Source organism: Lonchura striata, chromosome 3 (assembly GCF_050655825.1).
Source record: "Lonchura striata isolate lonStrDom1 chromosome 3, ASM5065582v1, whole genome shotgun sequence".
NCBI classification, from domain to species: domain Eukaryota; kingdom Metazoa; phylum Chordata; class Aves; order Passeriformes; family Estrildidae; genus Lonchura; species Lonchura striata.
This window is the reverse complement of record NC_140705.1, coordinates 15,030,238-15,047,434: the sequence shown is the minus strand read 5'-3', so window position 1 is coordinate 15,047,434 and position 17,197 is coordinate 15,030,238. Positions and strand designations below refer to the sequence as shown.

The 17,197-nt window shown below is 43.6% G+C and overlaps 1 protein-coding gene across 6 annotated transcripts in view; it reads left to right on the top strand.

The window, feature by feature from the left end:
• HPCAL1 (hippocalcin like 1) overlaps positions 1 to 12,927 on the top strand; it is a 180,956-nt gene extending 168,029 nt beyond the window's left edge. For all 6 annotated transcript variants that reach the window (XM_077782427.2, XM_021525417.4, XM_085576315.1 and 3 more), the window contains 3 exons: positions 7,150 to 7,552; positions 8,699 to 8,804; positions 11,723 to 12,927. In XM_077782427.2, coding sequence (XP_077638553.1) covers positions 7,175 to 7,552; positions 8,699 to 8,804; positions 11,723 to 11,820 — 582 coding nt within the window. In that variant the 5' untranslated portion in view covers positions 7,150 to 7,174 and the 3' untranslated portion in view covers positions 11,821 to 12,927. The remainder of the gene's footprint in view (positions 1 to 7,149; positions 7,553 to 8,698; positions 8,805 to 11,722) is intronic.
• The last annotated feature ends 4,270 nt before the right edge of the window (positions 12,928 to 17,197 follow it).

Sequence of the window (17,197 nt, the reverse complement as noted above, 5' to 3'; positions counted from 1 at the left end):
ACTGAGACATTGTGCAGACATGTTTTCCTTGATCTGCAATATTGTGTAAACAAACTGTAACTTTTTTAAGCCTTGCCAACTTTGCACAGCATCTGAAAAAAATAGGACTGGCTGCTTCTCCCTTGGTTTTGTTTAAAAAGTAAGGACAAAGGGAGGAGATGAGGAAAATCCACTCATGATTTTCTTTTCCTGTCTGCAATCACAAGCTGCATTACTGCCCAAACTTCTCCCACCCAAATTAACCCAATTTCCTAAATTACTTGAAATATTTCCGTGTTTTTCTTACTGCATTGGGAATATTTGCCCTTTACAGTAATAAGGTCTCCTCCCTGAGATGGAGAACATCATGGAGAGCTCTCAAAGAACTGCCACGTTTCTGGTCCTGTCATTAACAACAATTCATGTATGTTTGGGGGTAGTTTGTAAATCTTTGGCTTCTTTTCAGTAGCTTGTAACCATACCATCCATGGCAAACTCTCCTCTGCTGCTGGGGCTCGGTGGGCAGCAATGGTGCAGCAGGTGTCAGCATGCCTGTGCTCTTTGCTGTGACTCCAGCACCTGGAAAGATCCTGCCCCTGGGACCTGCAAGTGCCTCTTCACCACACACATGATCCAAATGTAAAATGGTTCCAGGTTAATGTACTGATGCTCGATGTCAGTGACTAACTGATTTTTCCCTGTAAATTAGGACTATGATCCTGAATAAAGTGATTTCAATAGGTGGGAGTAACCCAGATACCTGTAAGCAAATTTATTCTGTTTCAGCCTTTGCAGCTGACTCCATGAAATGAAGGTGCCAGCCTTTGTCTCACATAGCCATTTGCAGGGTTGGAGTATTTGTAATTATATCGTTCTTTGGCAAGGTGAGGGGTAGGTGGTTATTATAATGGATTTTCACCCCAGACATGGAATCAGGTTTTCAAGACCACACAGTTCCTGGGTATGTGTTTATGAATGAACTTACATAGTGAGGTGGCTCGAGGTCTCTTCCAATTCACTCTACCTTTCAAAGGACATTCAATGAGCATATATGAATTGTTACTGAGTTTTCTGAAACTGAACTGTGGGTGGTACATGGACTGGTCCTTCCCCTTCAACGCTGTTTTTAATAAACTGAAAAGGATTGAACTTGAAAGTAAGATCCAAATAAAAAAATGTTTCTTATATAAATAAAAGCAGAATTAGCCACTGAAAGTGAAAAATTTAAAAAGACGATTTATTATTTAGATTGGTCTTTTCTTCACTTTTTAGGTTTTATTTTTCTTTCTGTTTCCCTGAAGGCAGCAGCAGAGGCAGCTTCAGCCTCTCTTGATAGGAGCCTTTTGCATCTCAAACCCTGCAGGGTTTGAATTTTTTGTGTCATTATTGATTAAAGTATTTCTTTTATCTCACAGTTTCTTTTATTAGCTTTTCGAGAGGTGAAGATACTCCTTTTTGCAAATGAGACTTTACCAAAAGGTGTTACTTTTGGGCCCGTGTCTGCAGCCTGGGAAAATGCAGCAGGTGCTGCAGTGGCTGGTATGTGGGTGTCGGCTTTTGCCGCAGGGCAGGAAAGAAGTTCACATGAGTTTACCAGGCAGGACCAGATATCTATAGCAACGTGTTTGTATATCCTGTGTCTTGTCTGTTGCAACGCCCGTTGCTCAGGACACTGACATTAAAACATGTAACAAAATCTGCTCTTCACTCTGGAGTTCATTATCCGCCCCAGCCCATGTAACTGTGCATTATCCCCAGCTCAGACCAGAGTCACTGACCAGCCCTCGGCAAAGCGTGGTCCAGAGTGTGTTGTTATAACGCGTGATCATTTTTTACCTAAACATTTGTCACTAGCTGGGGTGTCTGGGAGCCCATCTCCCTCTTACAGCCTGGCCTGCGGGAGCTGGAGGCTTCCTAAACACATCTGTGTGTGCCTGAGCCGGCGTGGGCTGGCGCTAGCGGTGCACAGAGTGTATTCCCAAGGGTGTGCTCCTGAACTGTGGCAGCACAGACCTTCAGGGGCTGAGCCTTGCCTTTGGACTACCTGTGGGGAGTTCCTTGTGGTGTTTTGTTGGTTTGGTTTGGTTTGTTGTTTGTTTGTGGGAGTTTTGTTTGAGGTTTTGTTTGCGTATTTGTTTGGCTGTTTTTTGGTCGTTGTTGTTGTTGGCTTTTTTGTGGTTTTGTTGTTTTGTTTGTTTTTTTAATACAAGGATCAAACGTTTAAAAATGGAACCTCAGTGACAGATCTGATGCTTTAGGTATTTTAATTAAAAAATCTTCCACCCCTGTTGAAATGGTTCTTGCATTTCAGACCAACCCAGAGCAATGTTTGCTGCCTGGCTTACGTTGTTCATTTTCTTTGGGTTCCTGCAGTCATGGAGGCACTGTGCTACATCTTTGTGACTGTAACAGATTTGACACACTTATTCTGCTTTATAAGTGAGCACTGCAAGAGAAATGGTGCTACACTTCCCCCCTGCAAAGCAGATAGCTCAGATAATATGAAGAGTATTTGTTCTGTTTCTCTGTGCACTGCCTTTCTCAGCTGGAAAGCACCTCTGTCCTGTAGACAGGCATTTCATCAATTTTCCTCTTTTTATTAGCACTAAATTAGTATCCAAGGGGGTTTGCGCAAGGAAATACATCTCTAAGGAGTTATTCCTCCTTTTGCAGCCGTAGCTGATTCACTGAGAGGATCCCATCATGAGCTCATTTCAAGGCAGTTTTGCTTTCACAAGCTTTGCAGTAAAAAGCTGGGTTTGTCTCTGGCTTTCCTGGGTTACATGGTCAAAGCACATTTCTACCAGCTGTGGCTGGTGTTTGACAGAGAGTTCTTGTGAAAGTGGGATGCACTGAGCTTTGTTACAAGTATTTCAAGTACTTTAGCCTGAGGAAGCTGACAGCCAGTCCATCTGTTGGTAAAAAAACAATTGCTACTTTAGCTGTTTCAGATTTTGTGGTTTAACCCCAGCCCCCAGTGGGACGAGGAAGAGAACTGTGGGGGGGAAAGTAAATCTCTGGGTTGAGACAAGAGCAGTTTAATAACCGAAATAAAATAAAATATTATTATAATAATGATGATAACAATTGTAATAAAGAGGGAGATAATAGAGAGAGAGGTAATATCAAAAGAACCAAGAGATGGACAGCACGATTGCTCATCACCTGCTGACCAGTGCCCAGTGCATCCCTTAGCAGTGACCAGCCCCCTGCCCTGCCAATCCCCCCCAAGTTACATTTTGACCATGACACTATGGGGTATCCCTTTGTTCAGTTCAGGTCACTTGTCCTGGCTGTGTTCCCTCCAAATTTCTTATGCACTTTCTCACTGGTAGAGCATGGGAAACTGCAAAAGTCTTTGACTTGGGGTGAGCACAGCTCAGCAACAACTAAAACGTCAGTGTGCTATCAACATTATTTTCATTCTCAAATCCAAAACACAGCCCTGTGCCAGCTACTAGGAAGAAAATGAACACTGCCCCAGCTGAAACCAGGACACCAGTGTGTGTCTTGGCTTCAGTAAAATACCTTTTTGCTCATTTCTAGGCTTTTGCTATGCGATTATTGCTGATTTTTTGTAAGCCTAGAAGGACAGAGGTTACATTCAGGTGGGAGTTCTCTGGCAGCTTGATTTTGAGCCCGACTGGAATTAATTAGAATTAGAACAGGCACCACATAATTTTAGCAAAACTTTTGGTGTGAAACAGGAACAAAAGTGCATTTGCATTTCCCCCTGTTTAAGCTTTACATGGCCCGGGGTCTCTTTCTTGAGCAGTGATTGACTCACTAAGGCCTTAGCTCTGCATTTAGACTACCAAGATGTTCCTTGTCTGATCACCTCAGGGGCATTCCTTCGATTGTTTTTCTTACTGCTGCGATAGTGCCAGATGCTCTGAGGGCCTTTGATCACCATGGAAAGCAGGGACAGACCTTGCTGCAGTGTTTGTGGCATCACTTCCCTGGATTTCACCCTGGTGTGATGGGAAATGAGGGAAAGGCAGGCTGTGCTGGGGCTAGGTCTCTGCTAACTGCCCAGGGCAATGCTGGGTGCAAGAATGTCTCTTCTGCTCTGCTTTCTACACCCACTGCAACAAGTGATTCAGGTGGTAAAGGCTCGTTTAAAAAAGCAACAAAATACAGCCGTAATCACAGGACTGACCAGAGCATCCAGCCCTGCTCCCTGTGATTTCCATTAGCAGCCATCCTCTGAGTGGTCTTGTGGCTAAATCAGCTGCTGAGCCTCTGGAAAGTGATTTGATGAAAGCATTTTATAGCAATCGAATGAAATGCCAGTTGGATGCCAGCAGCAGGGGTTGCTGTCATGATTAATGAGATATTTAGGCATTTCATTTTGAAGGAGCTACCTGCAACACAATTTACATCAAAGCTGTTTTTTTTCAGATGGGCTTTAATAAATCAATGTTAATGTTGGTTATTTAATTATTCACATCAAATTGGTTACAAATGCAGGACTGCATTTGGGCTGAACACGTTATGAAGCCTTTCAGAAAGAAGGCTTATATGCAAAAAAAAAAGGTTGTGTTCAAGCATTGCACATCTTCTGATATAAAGTGAAGTGAAAGAGGAGGAAGGGTTGAAAAGGCCTGTAATCTTTTGAATGCAAAGATTGCTTGAATATAAAGCTTTTGAAGCTGATATTTAATGAGCTTATCTTCAAATAACAGGATGTATCTACCACTAGAAGAGGTAGTGAAATCTAGTTATTGATTTATTTATTTATTCTATTAAACTGGAATTATTACCTTACCTCTCTGTTGTCTAGGGGGTCTCTATTTTTAAGGGAACGGGAATAATAAAGGTATTATAGGAAGAGGGAGAAATGATATTAAGCCTTTTCAAACCTCTTTTAACTTCCAGTTGAAGGTTTTACAGTCCTGAACCCTGTGAGTCAATAAAGCTGAGGTAATTTCTGCTTAAAGCCCAGCTCCTACATTAAGTGGGCTCTACTGTTCCTCCTGCCCCTTTCCCAGGGAATTCTGAGGAAGTGGTTGGTGAGGCAGGGACTGCTTTTCAACACAGTTCTTACAAACACCTGGGATTCATGAAGTGAAGGGGCTCACTGAATGCTGGAAATTGAAGGCACCTCCTCACCCAAGGAGAGGAGCATACTGTTACAATTTCTGCTTTTAAAAAAAAAAGAACCACATCTGATCCATTATTTGCTCCAAGCTGCTCTTTTCTGCAATTTGACTTCAGCAGACTAGAATATTGTGTTTTGTGCCCTCGGCACTGCAAGGATGACTATCTGGAGCAGAGAAGATTCAAGGATGGAAAGACAGTGGCAGTAGCTGAGAATTAGTGGTTTAACTGGAGGGCAGCCTGATGCTCTCCTATGGGTGATGCTGGCAGGGATCAGGAGCTGCAGCATCCCTGCATGTTGGGAGCAAGCAGAAGCATGTCAGGTATGTGGAGACAACTGCAATATAATGGACAAAAGTAAAGCTTTGGAGTTGAAGTATTGGCAGCTTTTCTGGAAAACAGAAGTGCTAATGATAACACAGTTGTCCGTTAAACCCAATGCACGGAACTAACGAGCAGCTGTTTGTCTCTGAGCATTAAGCCACAGAGCAGGATGTGGATTTTTTACATTGCTGAGGCAGTGCACAGACTAAGTGGAATACAAATAAAACAAGCTTACATTCTGCTGTAGAGCAACTTATTTTTTGCTGACCTTTAGCATTTTAAATTTTTTTGGGTTCTTATGCATGCTTGGAATTTTTACTCTCTGGGAAGTGCTTAGCCCCTGTTTTTCCTGGTTTCTGCATGCTTTGCAGCTCAGCTCTTGCAGTTTCCAGGTAGTCTCCAGTGTTGGCCTATTGCTAACCTATCTTCTACATTGGCTTTGAGCAAACCCAGCAGGCACAACAATCAGTGCAGAGAAACATAATTTATGCAAACCAGTCACAGGGGTTTGTGCACACTTGTGAATAAACTTCTTGAATATGAGGAAGGACATGCAGCTCAACCTCTAACTTGAGGCAGCAGAGTTTGATATTGCTAGATAGCTATGAAAGACTGCAATGCATAAAAGCCAGAAATTATGAAGGTTTGTTTTTTTTTCCTGTTGCTACCTAAGTGCAAATTGACCATCTTTCATTTTACTGGACGCGCTCTCCTATTGCTGAGCAGTCTCACTTTGTGTGGCATAACAGGGACATTGTCAAGAGAGAGGACAGGCCCAGCCCTCTCCTGATATCCTGATGAAATCCTGGATTTAAATGTGCTTTGGCCCTGGTGAGGGAATATTGAACCCACTGAATAAGCTTCTCTAAAAGTATAAACCCAAGTAAAGATAAGAGTTGCCTTGCCAAACATTTTGCATTAAAAAACCTTATTCTTTGATTCCCTGGGAGGGCTGGAAAGGATGAAATCCCTTGTGCTGGTGCTGCTGTCACAGTGATCCATCTGCTCATGCTGCCTCCATGGCTGAAAAAAGAGGGAGAGGTCTTTTGGGGTGCTGTTGTTGATCATGGGCTGTGCTGAGCTCACCCTTGCTGCACCCTCCTGTGACCCTCAGGTGCTGCAAGGGGCACCAACCAAGCGCCACCATACAGGACCAAGCTCCCACTGCTGTGGGGAAAATAATGCAGGGAGGGAGGAGAAGCTGTATCAGCTAAAGGGTTTCAAAGAGCATCTGGACAATGCAAACATGACTGGCACAGAGCCCCCTGCCCTTCTTGCTTCTTGTTCAGCTGCATTTACTTTCACTTTTGAATACATGAATTTTTCTTTTCGGCACTGCTGCTGTCCCTGCCCGCTTCTTCTCAGTCATCACAGCAGATCAGCCTGTGTAGGCATCCAGAGCTGGGCATCACAAACCATGTGATGGAGGAGTGGGATTGCAGCACAGAACTAAAATACTGAGCTTTATTATTTACCATGTAATAAGGATTAATAATAAGAATTACTATTTCCCAAATACTTCCTCCCAAACTACATTCCCCTCCACAGCATATTAGTCACTGGGAGAGCCTAGAGGAAAGGAAGCCAAATTAAATGAGGTCTTTTCCTGGTGATTTATAGCATCCTTTTCCTCCTCTTTCCCCCTTGCCCCAGGGGGACCCTCTGTTTCTAGCAGGGTTCTACCTCTCCCCAGCCCCTCTCTGCCTAGTGTGGCTGGAGCTCAGGCAGATTTCCCTTGCTTTGCAGCTGCTGAACCCAGACCCAGAAGAGGATGGGGAAGCAGAACAGCAAGCTGCGCCCCGAGGTGCTCCAGGACCTGCGTGAGAACACTGAGTTCACAGACCACGAGCTGCAGGAGTGGTACAAGGGCTTCCTAAAAGATTGCCCCACGGGCCATTTGACTGTAGAAGAGTTTAAAAAAATATATGCAAATTTTTTTCCCTATGGCGACGCGTCGAAGTTTGCGGAGCACGTCTTCCGCACCTTTGACACGAACGGCGACGGGACGATTGACTTTAGGGAATTCATCATTGCCCTGAGCGTCACCTCCCGGGGCAAGCTGGAACAGAAGCTGAAGTGGGCGTTTAGTATGTACGACCTGGATGGCAACGGCTACATCAGCCGTGGGGAAATGCTAGAAATTGTGCAGGTGAGGCATTCTCTCTATTGGACATCTTATTTGTGTTGCTGTAACCTCTTCACCATGAGACAGCTGGAGCTGGAGATGAGGGATGTGCTGAGCTGGGTCGCTACTTCCCCAGGGAGGTTCCTGAGCCCATGGTCCCCAAAGGGACCCAAGATCAGACCTACAAGATGCAGATGAGGAAAGGCCCTGAGATATGAACAAGGCACTTGTGCAGCTGGCCTGCAGCCAAAATTCTGCAGCTCTCCCTGGGGGTTTCTTAGTGTGATGTTCACAGGATCAAAAAACCCTAAATGCAAATTCTATTGACCTGATTAATCTCAGAATTAATGCTTTGAATCTTCAAATCTGAGTCAATGTGAACTCTGGATGAAAGGCTGTAGCATTTGTCTCTGCTTTTGTCTCCCAAAGGCAGAGGACATGTAGACCCCAGGCTGCAGTGGGGGCAGGCAACGCAGTCCCCTGTGCCCCTACCCCACATGCTGGCGGGGGTTTGGCCTCAGCAGTGGCTGCTTGTCACCCACTGTGCACCTGAGATGTGTGTCCTGTGCAGTGCAAGGGAGTCATGCATCAGCCAGTGCCCTGACACTGGTCCTCATGTCTGACGTGGGGTAATTTAGGTGGAAATGTAGGACTGCAGACACTCTAAAGAGGTCTTACCATTATTCATGTTCTTGTAAGTCAGAAGATGCATTTCCTTACCCATCCACAAAGGCAAACAACCCCTATTGCTGTATATTCATATTCACCATAATCCATGTAGCACCCACATGCATACATGTAACTGGGTGGAGGGTGAGAGCCAGACAAAGAGGCAATGGCTTAGCCCAGCTGAAGAAGAGAAGATTGCATACCATTGTCTCCTCTATTTTAGCTCAGTCCTGCTCATACATTAATCTAGCGTCTGACTTTCAATTAAACTGACCCAGCTCTTCTTTTGAAGCACAAATGAGTACAGGAAAGAAAAGAAAAAAAAGCTGCAGTCAGAAATTCCCATCCATTTTGGTTTATAAAGTCCTGCAGCTGCCTGCCAGGGTCAGCTGTGTTTTTTTGTTGCTACAGGCTTAAATTCTTTTTCTCTGTCCTGTGCTTTATTGTTTGGATTGTGTTTTTCTTGTATCTCTTTTTCTTAAACTTTTTTTTAATACTCAGGCAATTTACAAAATGGTTTCATCAGTAATGAAAATGCCAGAGGATGAATCCACTCCTGAGAAGCGAACAGACAAGATCTTCAGACAGATGGACACAAACAATGATGGTAGGATTGCCACTGGTACCCCTTCCTAAGCTTTAGCAATAGAGGTTTTATAGCCCAACCTTGGTAGATGGAAGGATTTTGGGAGAGGGGAGAAAGGTTGAGAATGTCCCCACTGGTGTCTCTGGTCTCTGCCTGGCCTCGCTGAGCATCTCTGGCCCATGATAAATAGGGTGAATAAGTGAGCAGTGAACAGAAGGTGAATTGTCCTGCTGGGGGGCTGGTAGGGGAGTAGTCTTTCCCTGACATTTCATCTCCTTCTGCAAAGGCTCCTCTGAAATTCCTATATCTTTGGGTTATTTTCTCTGGGCATTACACAGACTTGGCATAGGTTTTGCTCCCACTGCCCTTGATAGGGTTGCACTCCTGGGTTTGTCATCAGTAACATGAGTCCTGAATGTGGTTGGGCACCTGAAAGCAAAAATTCCCCAGGTCCATAACATTAATTTTCTGTGCATATTTATGGCATGTTTGCATACATGGTCACACATCTCTGTTGCACTGTTGGCATCAGGAGGATGTAGCAGCTCCCAAGCCAGGTTGTGGAGCTCCTTGATAAATTATCTGACAGTATACTCATCACAGCCCCTCCACCTATGCTGGCTCATTTTCTTGGGTTTGAAAAATACAGGCAAAAAATTATCAATTTCCTCTTCTCATCAGCCTGATGACATATTTCCTCTATTCCCAATTGAGGTGGAGCTTTTCTCTGGGAATTACCCTGCCAGAGGCTGAGGTGGCAACTGCCCACATTTGTCAGGAGCTGTGTCCCACTGATGTGCTCAGTAAGAGCAAAGATTTGATTCTAGCACTGAGATATGGAGACCTGAAAATATACTGTCTTATGTACATAAAGGGTTTTATTTAAGAGGATTTTATAGCTGCATTTTGGTGTCTGTGCTACAGTCCCCAGGGCAAATTACTAGCCTTGCTGAAGTCCTCAAGTATTTTACCTTTGACTTCATCAAAACTAGCACTTCATCCCCTGGCTTGACATGTGGAGGGCCCTAAAATAATATGATCAAAATATTTTTGGTCTGCAGAAAGTAGCAGTGCATGCAGATGTGTAACAGAGTAGTGGTCCCAAAATCTGCTATATATATATATGCATCCTCCATCTGTTGCACTTTGTTGCTGAAATAAAATCATCCTATTCCCAGTAAAGTATCAGCCATATGACTGCTGGGCATTGCAAATAGATTTTGATTTGGGCTTTGCTTTTAAGTAATACAAGGCAAAGGGCAAACTAATAAATAACCTGATAATTAGGAGACCTCTGCTTTTGTTAAAAACACTTGGTTTGGAAGCATTAGCTTAAAAGCCAGAAATCAGTGTGCCACGGGTTTTTGAGTTTCTGTAATTTCTACAAGAGAAAGGATTGCTCATTCATGGGGTTATAGAGCTGTGTCCCTAAGTGTCACATCTACACATCTTTTAAATGCCCTGGGCAGCCTGTTCCAATGCTTGACAACCCTTTTGGGGAAGAAATTTTTCCTAATATCCAATCTAAACGTTCCTTGGTGCAACTTGAGGCCATTTTCTCTTGCTCTATTGCTTATTACTTGGCAGAGAAGTTCCTCCCTGTTCAATCTCTTTTGGGTGCTGGCCACCAGGGTCATTCCTTGCCATGCCCACAACAGGCTGGTAGCATCCTGGGGCTGGTGCAAACTGGCACAATGACCTGGTGCCTCTCTCTCTTTGGGTGCATGTGGCCATAAGTGGCAGCAGGCTGCTCCCAAGTGCAAGATGTTTGTGTGTGGGTCCTGTCTCGAGCATAGCAGTTTGGGGTGGGTAAGGATAGCCCTGGGGTGTTGTGTGAGGGTAGGGTAGGTGACTGCACAAGCTAAATGGGAGGTCACTAGACATGATGTCTGGGATGCAGCAAATGCTTGTCTCTTCCTTTTCATAGGGAAAACTTTCATTTTTTTATTCATAGTGCCACGTCGTATTTCTGCCATGGTTCTGAGTGCTGGAGCAGGGGAGTGTTGGTGCTAGCTGCCTGACAGGGGCCTGGGTCACCCCACCATGAGGTCTGAAGGACTAGATGGAATATTTCCTCCTTGCTGTCCCATGCCATTCCATGGGACTGTTGGAGCCAGGGGACACAAGGGTGGTTGCTCCTTCAGAGATCAGTTTTCAGACCCTCAGACTGTTACAAGGTCCATCCAAATCAGTTCCTCTGGCCTAAATTAAAGATGTGTTCAGGAGCAACACATAGCAGTAGATGTCCCCCAGGGCTGGCTTTACTTGTATAAAAAGAAAGAACAAAACCTATCCTGTTCACCCAGCAGGGCACAGCAAGTGACTTGCAAAGTCATGGAATCATGGAATAATTTGGGTTGGAAGGGGCCTTTGAAGGTCATATAGCCCAACACCCCTGCAATGAGCAGGGACATCCTGAACTAGATCAAGTTGCTAAAACCCCGGTCCAACCTTGTAAGTGCCAGAGAAGCCATGACTGCTCAGCCTCATGTGTCACAAGAAACAAGAGGACAAAGTGGGGATATTTGGAATATTTAGGTTTTAAGTGTTGTAGTAATACAAGCATCATTTCAAAGCATACATGTGTTTAGGTACCATACCTTGTGTCCATGTGTCATGTTATTCGTATAGTCTGGTTCTGAGTAAAAAGCTGCCAAATTGTATTGGAACAGTTGTTTTTAGATTTGAGACTGTCTTTTTAAATAAAAAATAGCAATTATTATGCTGTATTGTTTTGCAGAAGAAAAATGCATTTGGGCTTAAAGGCTTGAGTAGGATTTAGCTGCTGTGCATTGTGCTAAATTCCCCTCGATGCCTTTGCGATAGATTAAATAGATGTTACGTTGCCTCGATGAGGAGGGGTTCTTTGCTACAGCAATGGTGACAGGAACAACTGACTTCTAAAAAATGATTTCCATTTTGGTTGTCCTCCCTGTCAGGTAAACTGTCGCTGGAAGAGTTCATCAAAGGTGCCAAGAGCGATCCCTCCATCGTGCGGTTGTTACAGTGCGACCCCAGTAGCGCGAGTCAATTCTGATGAAAGCGGACAGTGTGCTCAGAGAACCTCGGCTTGTGTCCTTCAAGCTTTGCTCGCAAACGGATGCCTTCTCAACCATCCCTCACACTCCGCGGATAAGAGCCCGTTGCCAGATCGTGTGTGCGCGTGTGTCCGAGCGAACCAGCCCTCGCTCCCCCACTAACACCAGTGCAGTTCTCCTGCGGCAGCTCCGTTTCTGCTTCCCCGTAATGTTACCATTCACTCTGCACATTTTAAACATTAATTGAAAGGTATGTTTACATGCAGCTATGAGAGAGTTCAATGGCTGGTGAGATACCACTTCACTTAGTCCGTGAGAAAGGTGATGTTCCCATAGTTCCTGAGAAGATGCTAGGTAGGACTTTTACCCAAAATAGCAGATGGTAGATAATTTATTTTGCTTCAGAAATTACTATGTTGGAAAAAAAAAGAAAAAAAAAAAAAGTGGACTGAACAGAGTAGAAAGCTAAAAAAAAAAAGAAAAAGAAAAAAGAAAAAAAAAAGCAGCTTTCCTGGGCATGGTTCCAATTTTCTTTTTGAGGAAAATTGCTTGCACTTATCTAATGGTCTTTACTTTCTTTTAATATATATATAAATTATATATATATGGTGAAGTAAAATTTTAAATATTTAGGTCATCTATTTAAGGCATAAAATAGAATTCAAGCTTTGTTTCTTCTAGTCGTCTGTGATTTATTCAAATCTTGGAGATTGTTTTTTTGTGATATTTATGCATTAGCAAATTGCTGTTCCAAAAGAAATGCATGACTAGCAGTTTGTGGATATTTCACTCTGTTTAATTCCTGAATGCAAATATTTGTTCATTTTTATTGTCAGTCATTCCAGCATTACTATATTAACAAAAGACCTGAAAGGAGTTCATCCTCATTTTGTATTTCTCAGTGGAGTCCTACTTTCTGGTGGTTGCTGCGTTAAATGGCTTTTGAGTGCCCTGAGGTGACGTGACTGGCACTGCTGTTCTCAACTTGGCTACACCTCCTCCCTTTTGCTGTCGATATGTTAATAGTCTTGTGCATTCCAGTGTTATTTAATATCTGCCTAATGCCAAGAAATATTAATTGAAATAAAAGACTACTTTTCTTGTCACTGCCTGTCTTGATCTGAGCCATGCACCAAGTTCCTAGTGTCAGGTATTTGGGGAAGGGCAAGGATAACTTCCTGCACATCTCCTAGTCTTGTCTGAGACACATTGCCTTTAAATGCATAAGGGTTTTGGGAGCTGGCTCTTGTGGCTGGGTTAACACAATAGTGTTGGTGCCTGTGGGATCCAGCTGCATCCCAGATGAATCCAGGGTAAAGATTGCAGGAAGGTGACAACTCAATTTCTGCTGGATGCAGAGCAACTCAAGGCAATGAAGGAAAAGCTGCTGGCCCTGCTGACTGGGCTACCATGACCACAGCTTTTTAAAATAAAGTTCCTGTCAGGTACCAGGTACTTGGTGGATAAACACTTTACATTGGTAGCATGGAAAGCAGTTTTCTCCACATTCATCAGGTCTGCAAGTAGCTGCATATGCCTGCCCTCTCTGCAAAATAAAGTATCAAAAAATTATTTGGCCTGAAGTTAATGTTGAGCATGTAATGAAGGGATTTTTGCTGCGTAGAATATTCTAGTAGTGGTGAACTAGAATGTTCTAGTATGTGATAAACTTTAATAATAAAAGAAAGAGAGAGAAATGTTTGCAATATCCAAGTGGAAGTACATTTAATCAGACTCGGTCTATAATACAAACTTGTGTCAGTGCTGCCAGCAAAAGTGTGTTCATTTTTTCCCCTGGAAATTCAAATTTGAGCAATTAAACCAACAGTCCTTTCAACCACAACACCCTGCTGATGAGGCAACCCTGAAAGCGATGTTAATCAGAATCCTGCCTGCTTTTCCAGGGCAAGACCAGCAAAAAAGCCCAACTATTGAAAAAAATGTAATTCCACAGTAGCTGGTAGTCTGTTTCCAGCCTGCTGTCAGTCTGTCTGCCAGAAGATGCTGGAGTGTTAGATATGCTGCACATGTTCTTACACTAATGACTCTTCTAGCATGGGTTAGGTCTAAAAGCAGCTGTTTAGATGTGAACTGGCCACCATGTGCTTTATAATTTCTCTATCATTCTTAGAGTGTGAAAAAATGTCTTTGACCTTGTCCTCTTCAGGCATATCCTCAGTCAAGCATTGCATGGTATCTTGGGTACCAAAGATGCAAAAAGCTGTTTTGCTGTAGCATTCATAAATGCAGCAGCTCTTTTTCATTTGCTTTTCTAAGTGGAAATATTACTGACTTTTCCTGGCATCTCACTTCTTCTGATTTCCTTTGCTGACTGTAATGAATAGCAAGTTTAAGTAGCTGTTTAATAAAGCCCAAACTCTTCTCATTTGGAGAAAGAAAAATCTCCTTACAGAAGCTTATTTTGATAAATAAGCTTACCTTGTTTTTGCAGAAAGAAAGTGAAAGAATGTAAATTTTAGAGGTTAGAAAGTTCCCATTTCTTTGATATTACAATATTTTCTCTGAAACAGGCCAAGGTATCCATGATGGAGTTTGCTGCCCACCACAGTCTGACAAGCCCCTGCACAGCCCTGTGTAAACACTGGGATTGTGTCCTGCTTCATTGGACCCAGTTTCTCCTGTCTTTCCCTTTGCCTCTTTAAACTTGTCAGTCCTAGATTTGAGGGTTTTTCCAGTTATCCCTCACCATTTTCATAGCTTTTAAGGAGTTTCTTCTTTTCAGGGCAAGATGACTTCATTTCCGACTGGGACTGTTACAAATTATGTAAGATGCTCCCAGCTTGCTTTTTGGGAAGAAGTGAAGGAAGATGCCCAGGAAAAGTGGTTGTGCATGGCATCCCAGGGAAAATGAGAGATGCTCTGAAGCCCAAACAGGCTGAGCTTTCCACAGGTGGCTTCTGATACGGGGAACCTTTTAATTAAAAGGCCAGCTAAGTACTGGAAATGGCCTTATCTGCTGCTGCCAAGCTGCTCTCTTAAAATCAGACCTGCTTCAGAGGCTGAGGTTGTGCATCCACAGCCACTGGGTGACTTTGATCATCTTGGCTGTGCTTGAGCAGCTTCTGGGAAGATGTCTCTGCTTTCCTGGCTGATAACAAGGACTCAAAGGGGAGAACAATTTCCAGGCTCCTTCTCCAACATCACTTGCATGTTGATAACCAGCAGAGTTCAAAACCAACTGAGAAATCAAAGAGAGCTTTACTGCTTGTTGGGCTCCCAGGAATGTGTTTCTTAGAGGGATTATTGTGTAGAGCGTTTAATCATTTGGGAAATTAAGTCCAGGTGATTAAAAGGAAACTTCAACTTGTAAAGTGGTTTAAGTGTTTTTGAGAATGGTATTTTTAGTCAAAAATGGAGTCAAACTTAGCAAGAGTAGTTTAGTACAAAACAATCTCATCACTGTGTCCATTTTTACCTCACTTTAATAACCTATGTGATTATTTTCTCGCCATGGAGATATTTAACACTCTGAAAGCTCTGGCTAATTACTACATAAATTCAGGCTTCTCTATATGAATTGCAGGTCTTGTTAAGCTAATTCAGAATTCTGTCATTGCCTTTCAGATAAAGTCTGTCCGGTTGCAGCCTAACTCCAGTGTGGTTGGCAGAGGTGCTTGGGTACAGTCTTGGGTGTCTCCCTTGCCAAGTTTGAATTAGCCCTTTGTTTTTAAATCAGGCCCTTTGCAATGTATTTTTAGCATTAGCCTCTGAGTAATAAACTCCTGTGAAGAACAACGTGAACATTTCTGCAAGCACGGGGCAGATGGTCTCCATGGATAGTCCTCGATCCATTATGCAGGGCTCTATTCATATTTAAAGGTTAGGAACAGCCATCGACTTTAATGGTCCAGTGGGCAGACTGGCATTTTGAGCTCCCTGTGCTGCACCATGGCAGATACAGTGCTGATGAACCTGATAATTGCTGTTATCAAGGAGAGACGCTTTATTGAAAAGAAGGAAAAGGGTGGGAAAGGAGAGCAGAGCATTTCTGTGTGGGAGCTTTGGAGACATGCCTGCATCTCTGGGAGCAGTGTGCCTGCAAGCAGACCTTACCTGTTCCCTACACGTATGCAGTGCGGTGGTTTGGATGCAGACACATTCTGAACACTCTCATGTTCACTGTGACTAAAGGGCAACCAGTGCACCACCAGAGGGTCAGGTTAATCCCAGGCTTTCAGCCATGTCACACAAGTCAGAAACTACTGCCAGAAGGAGGCAAGGAACTGTCATGGCAGCAGCCTGGTGTCTTTAGGGACAGATGGGCAAGGTCATGACCCATCAGTTGGGTAGGTTATTTTAAGAGCTAGATGACCCTTCCAGATGGAGGAACAATTTATCACAAACAAAATCTGTATTGATTGGGCTGTCACTAGAGGGAATTATCTCTCACATGAAGGTGAGAAGCAGGATCCCCTCCTTACTCCTCTCTACACACATCCCCACACCTTGGTGTTTGGTGTTGCTGGGGCCTGGGTGGGTCATGATCAGCTGCCTTTGCAGTGTCACCCAGGCCATTCTGCAGGAAATTAGGTGTAAGCAAGGGAGCCCATTTTTCCCTGGCACTTGGCTGTGTCTTCTCTTTCCCAGCACTGAGGATGGGTTCTCTGCAGCAGAGAACAGGAGCAGGGACAAGTCCCGCCTAAGGATCCCATCATGTCAAAGTCACCCACAACATAAACTTTCATTGATTTTCCCAGGTCAGGAAACAGACAACTTTCCATTTACTATCAGTTACTATTTACATTTTGCTTTTTAGTTTCCAAGTACTATCCTTAAAGCCTAATGTGGGTATATATACATTGAAACAGGATTGAATTCATCAGGAACATGTGGAGAAAAGTAGCCTGAGAGGACACCTTATTGCTTTCTACAACTACCTGAGAGGAGGTTGTAGTCAGGTGGGGATGACTAACGAGTAACAGGATGAGAGGAAATGGCCTCAAGTTTCACCAGGGGAGGCTTAGGAATATAAGAAAAAATTTATTCACTAAGAAGGTAATCAAGCATTGGAACAGGCTGCCTAGGGAAGTGATTGAGTCATCATCCCTGGAGGTATGCAAAAGATGTGTAGATGTGGCTGTGGTTTAGTGGTGGACTCTATGACCTTGCAGGTCTTTTCCAGCCTGAATGATTGCATAATTCTGTGCTGTGGCTGTGGGTGGTTCTGCTCCAGTCTTTCCTCACTCACAAGAGCAGCCATGTATTTGTTCTATGTATTAAAACACCTCTAATCCTTTTTTGACTTGTTTGCACAAGAAGACACAAACTATTACCCCTGGTGCCTCTGTTGTGGGTACTTGCAAGAAGAAACATCTTGTTCCTCCCATGTGGGGTTTGGATTGTAACCCAGGCCAT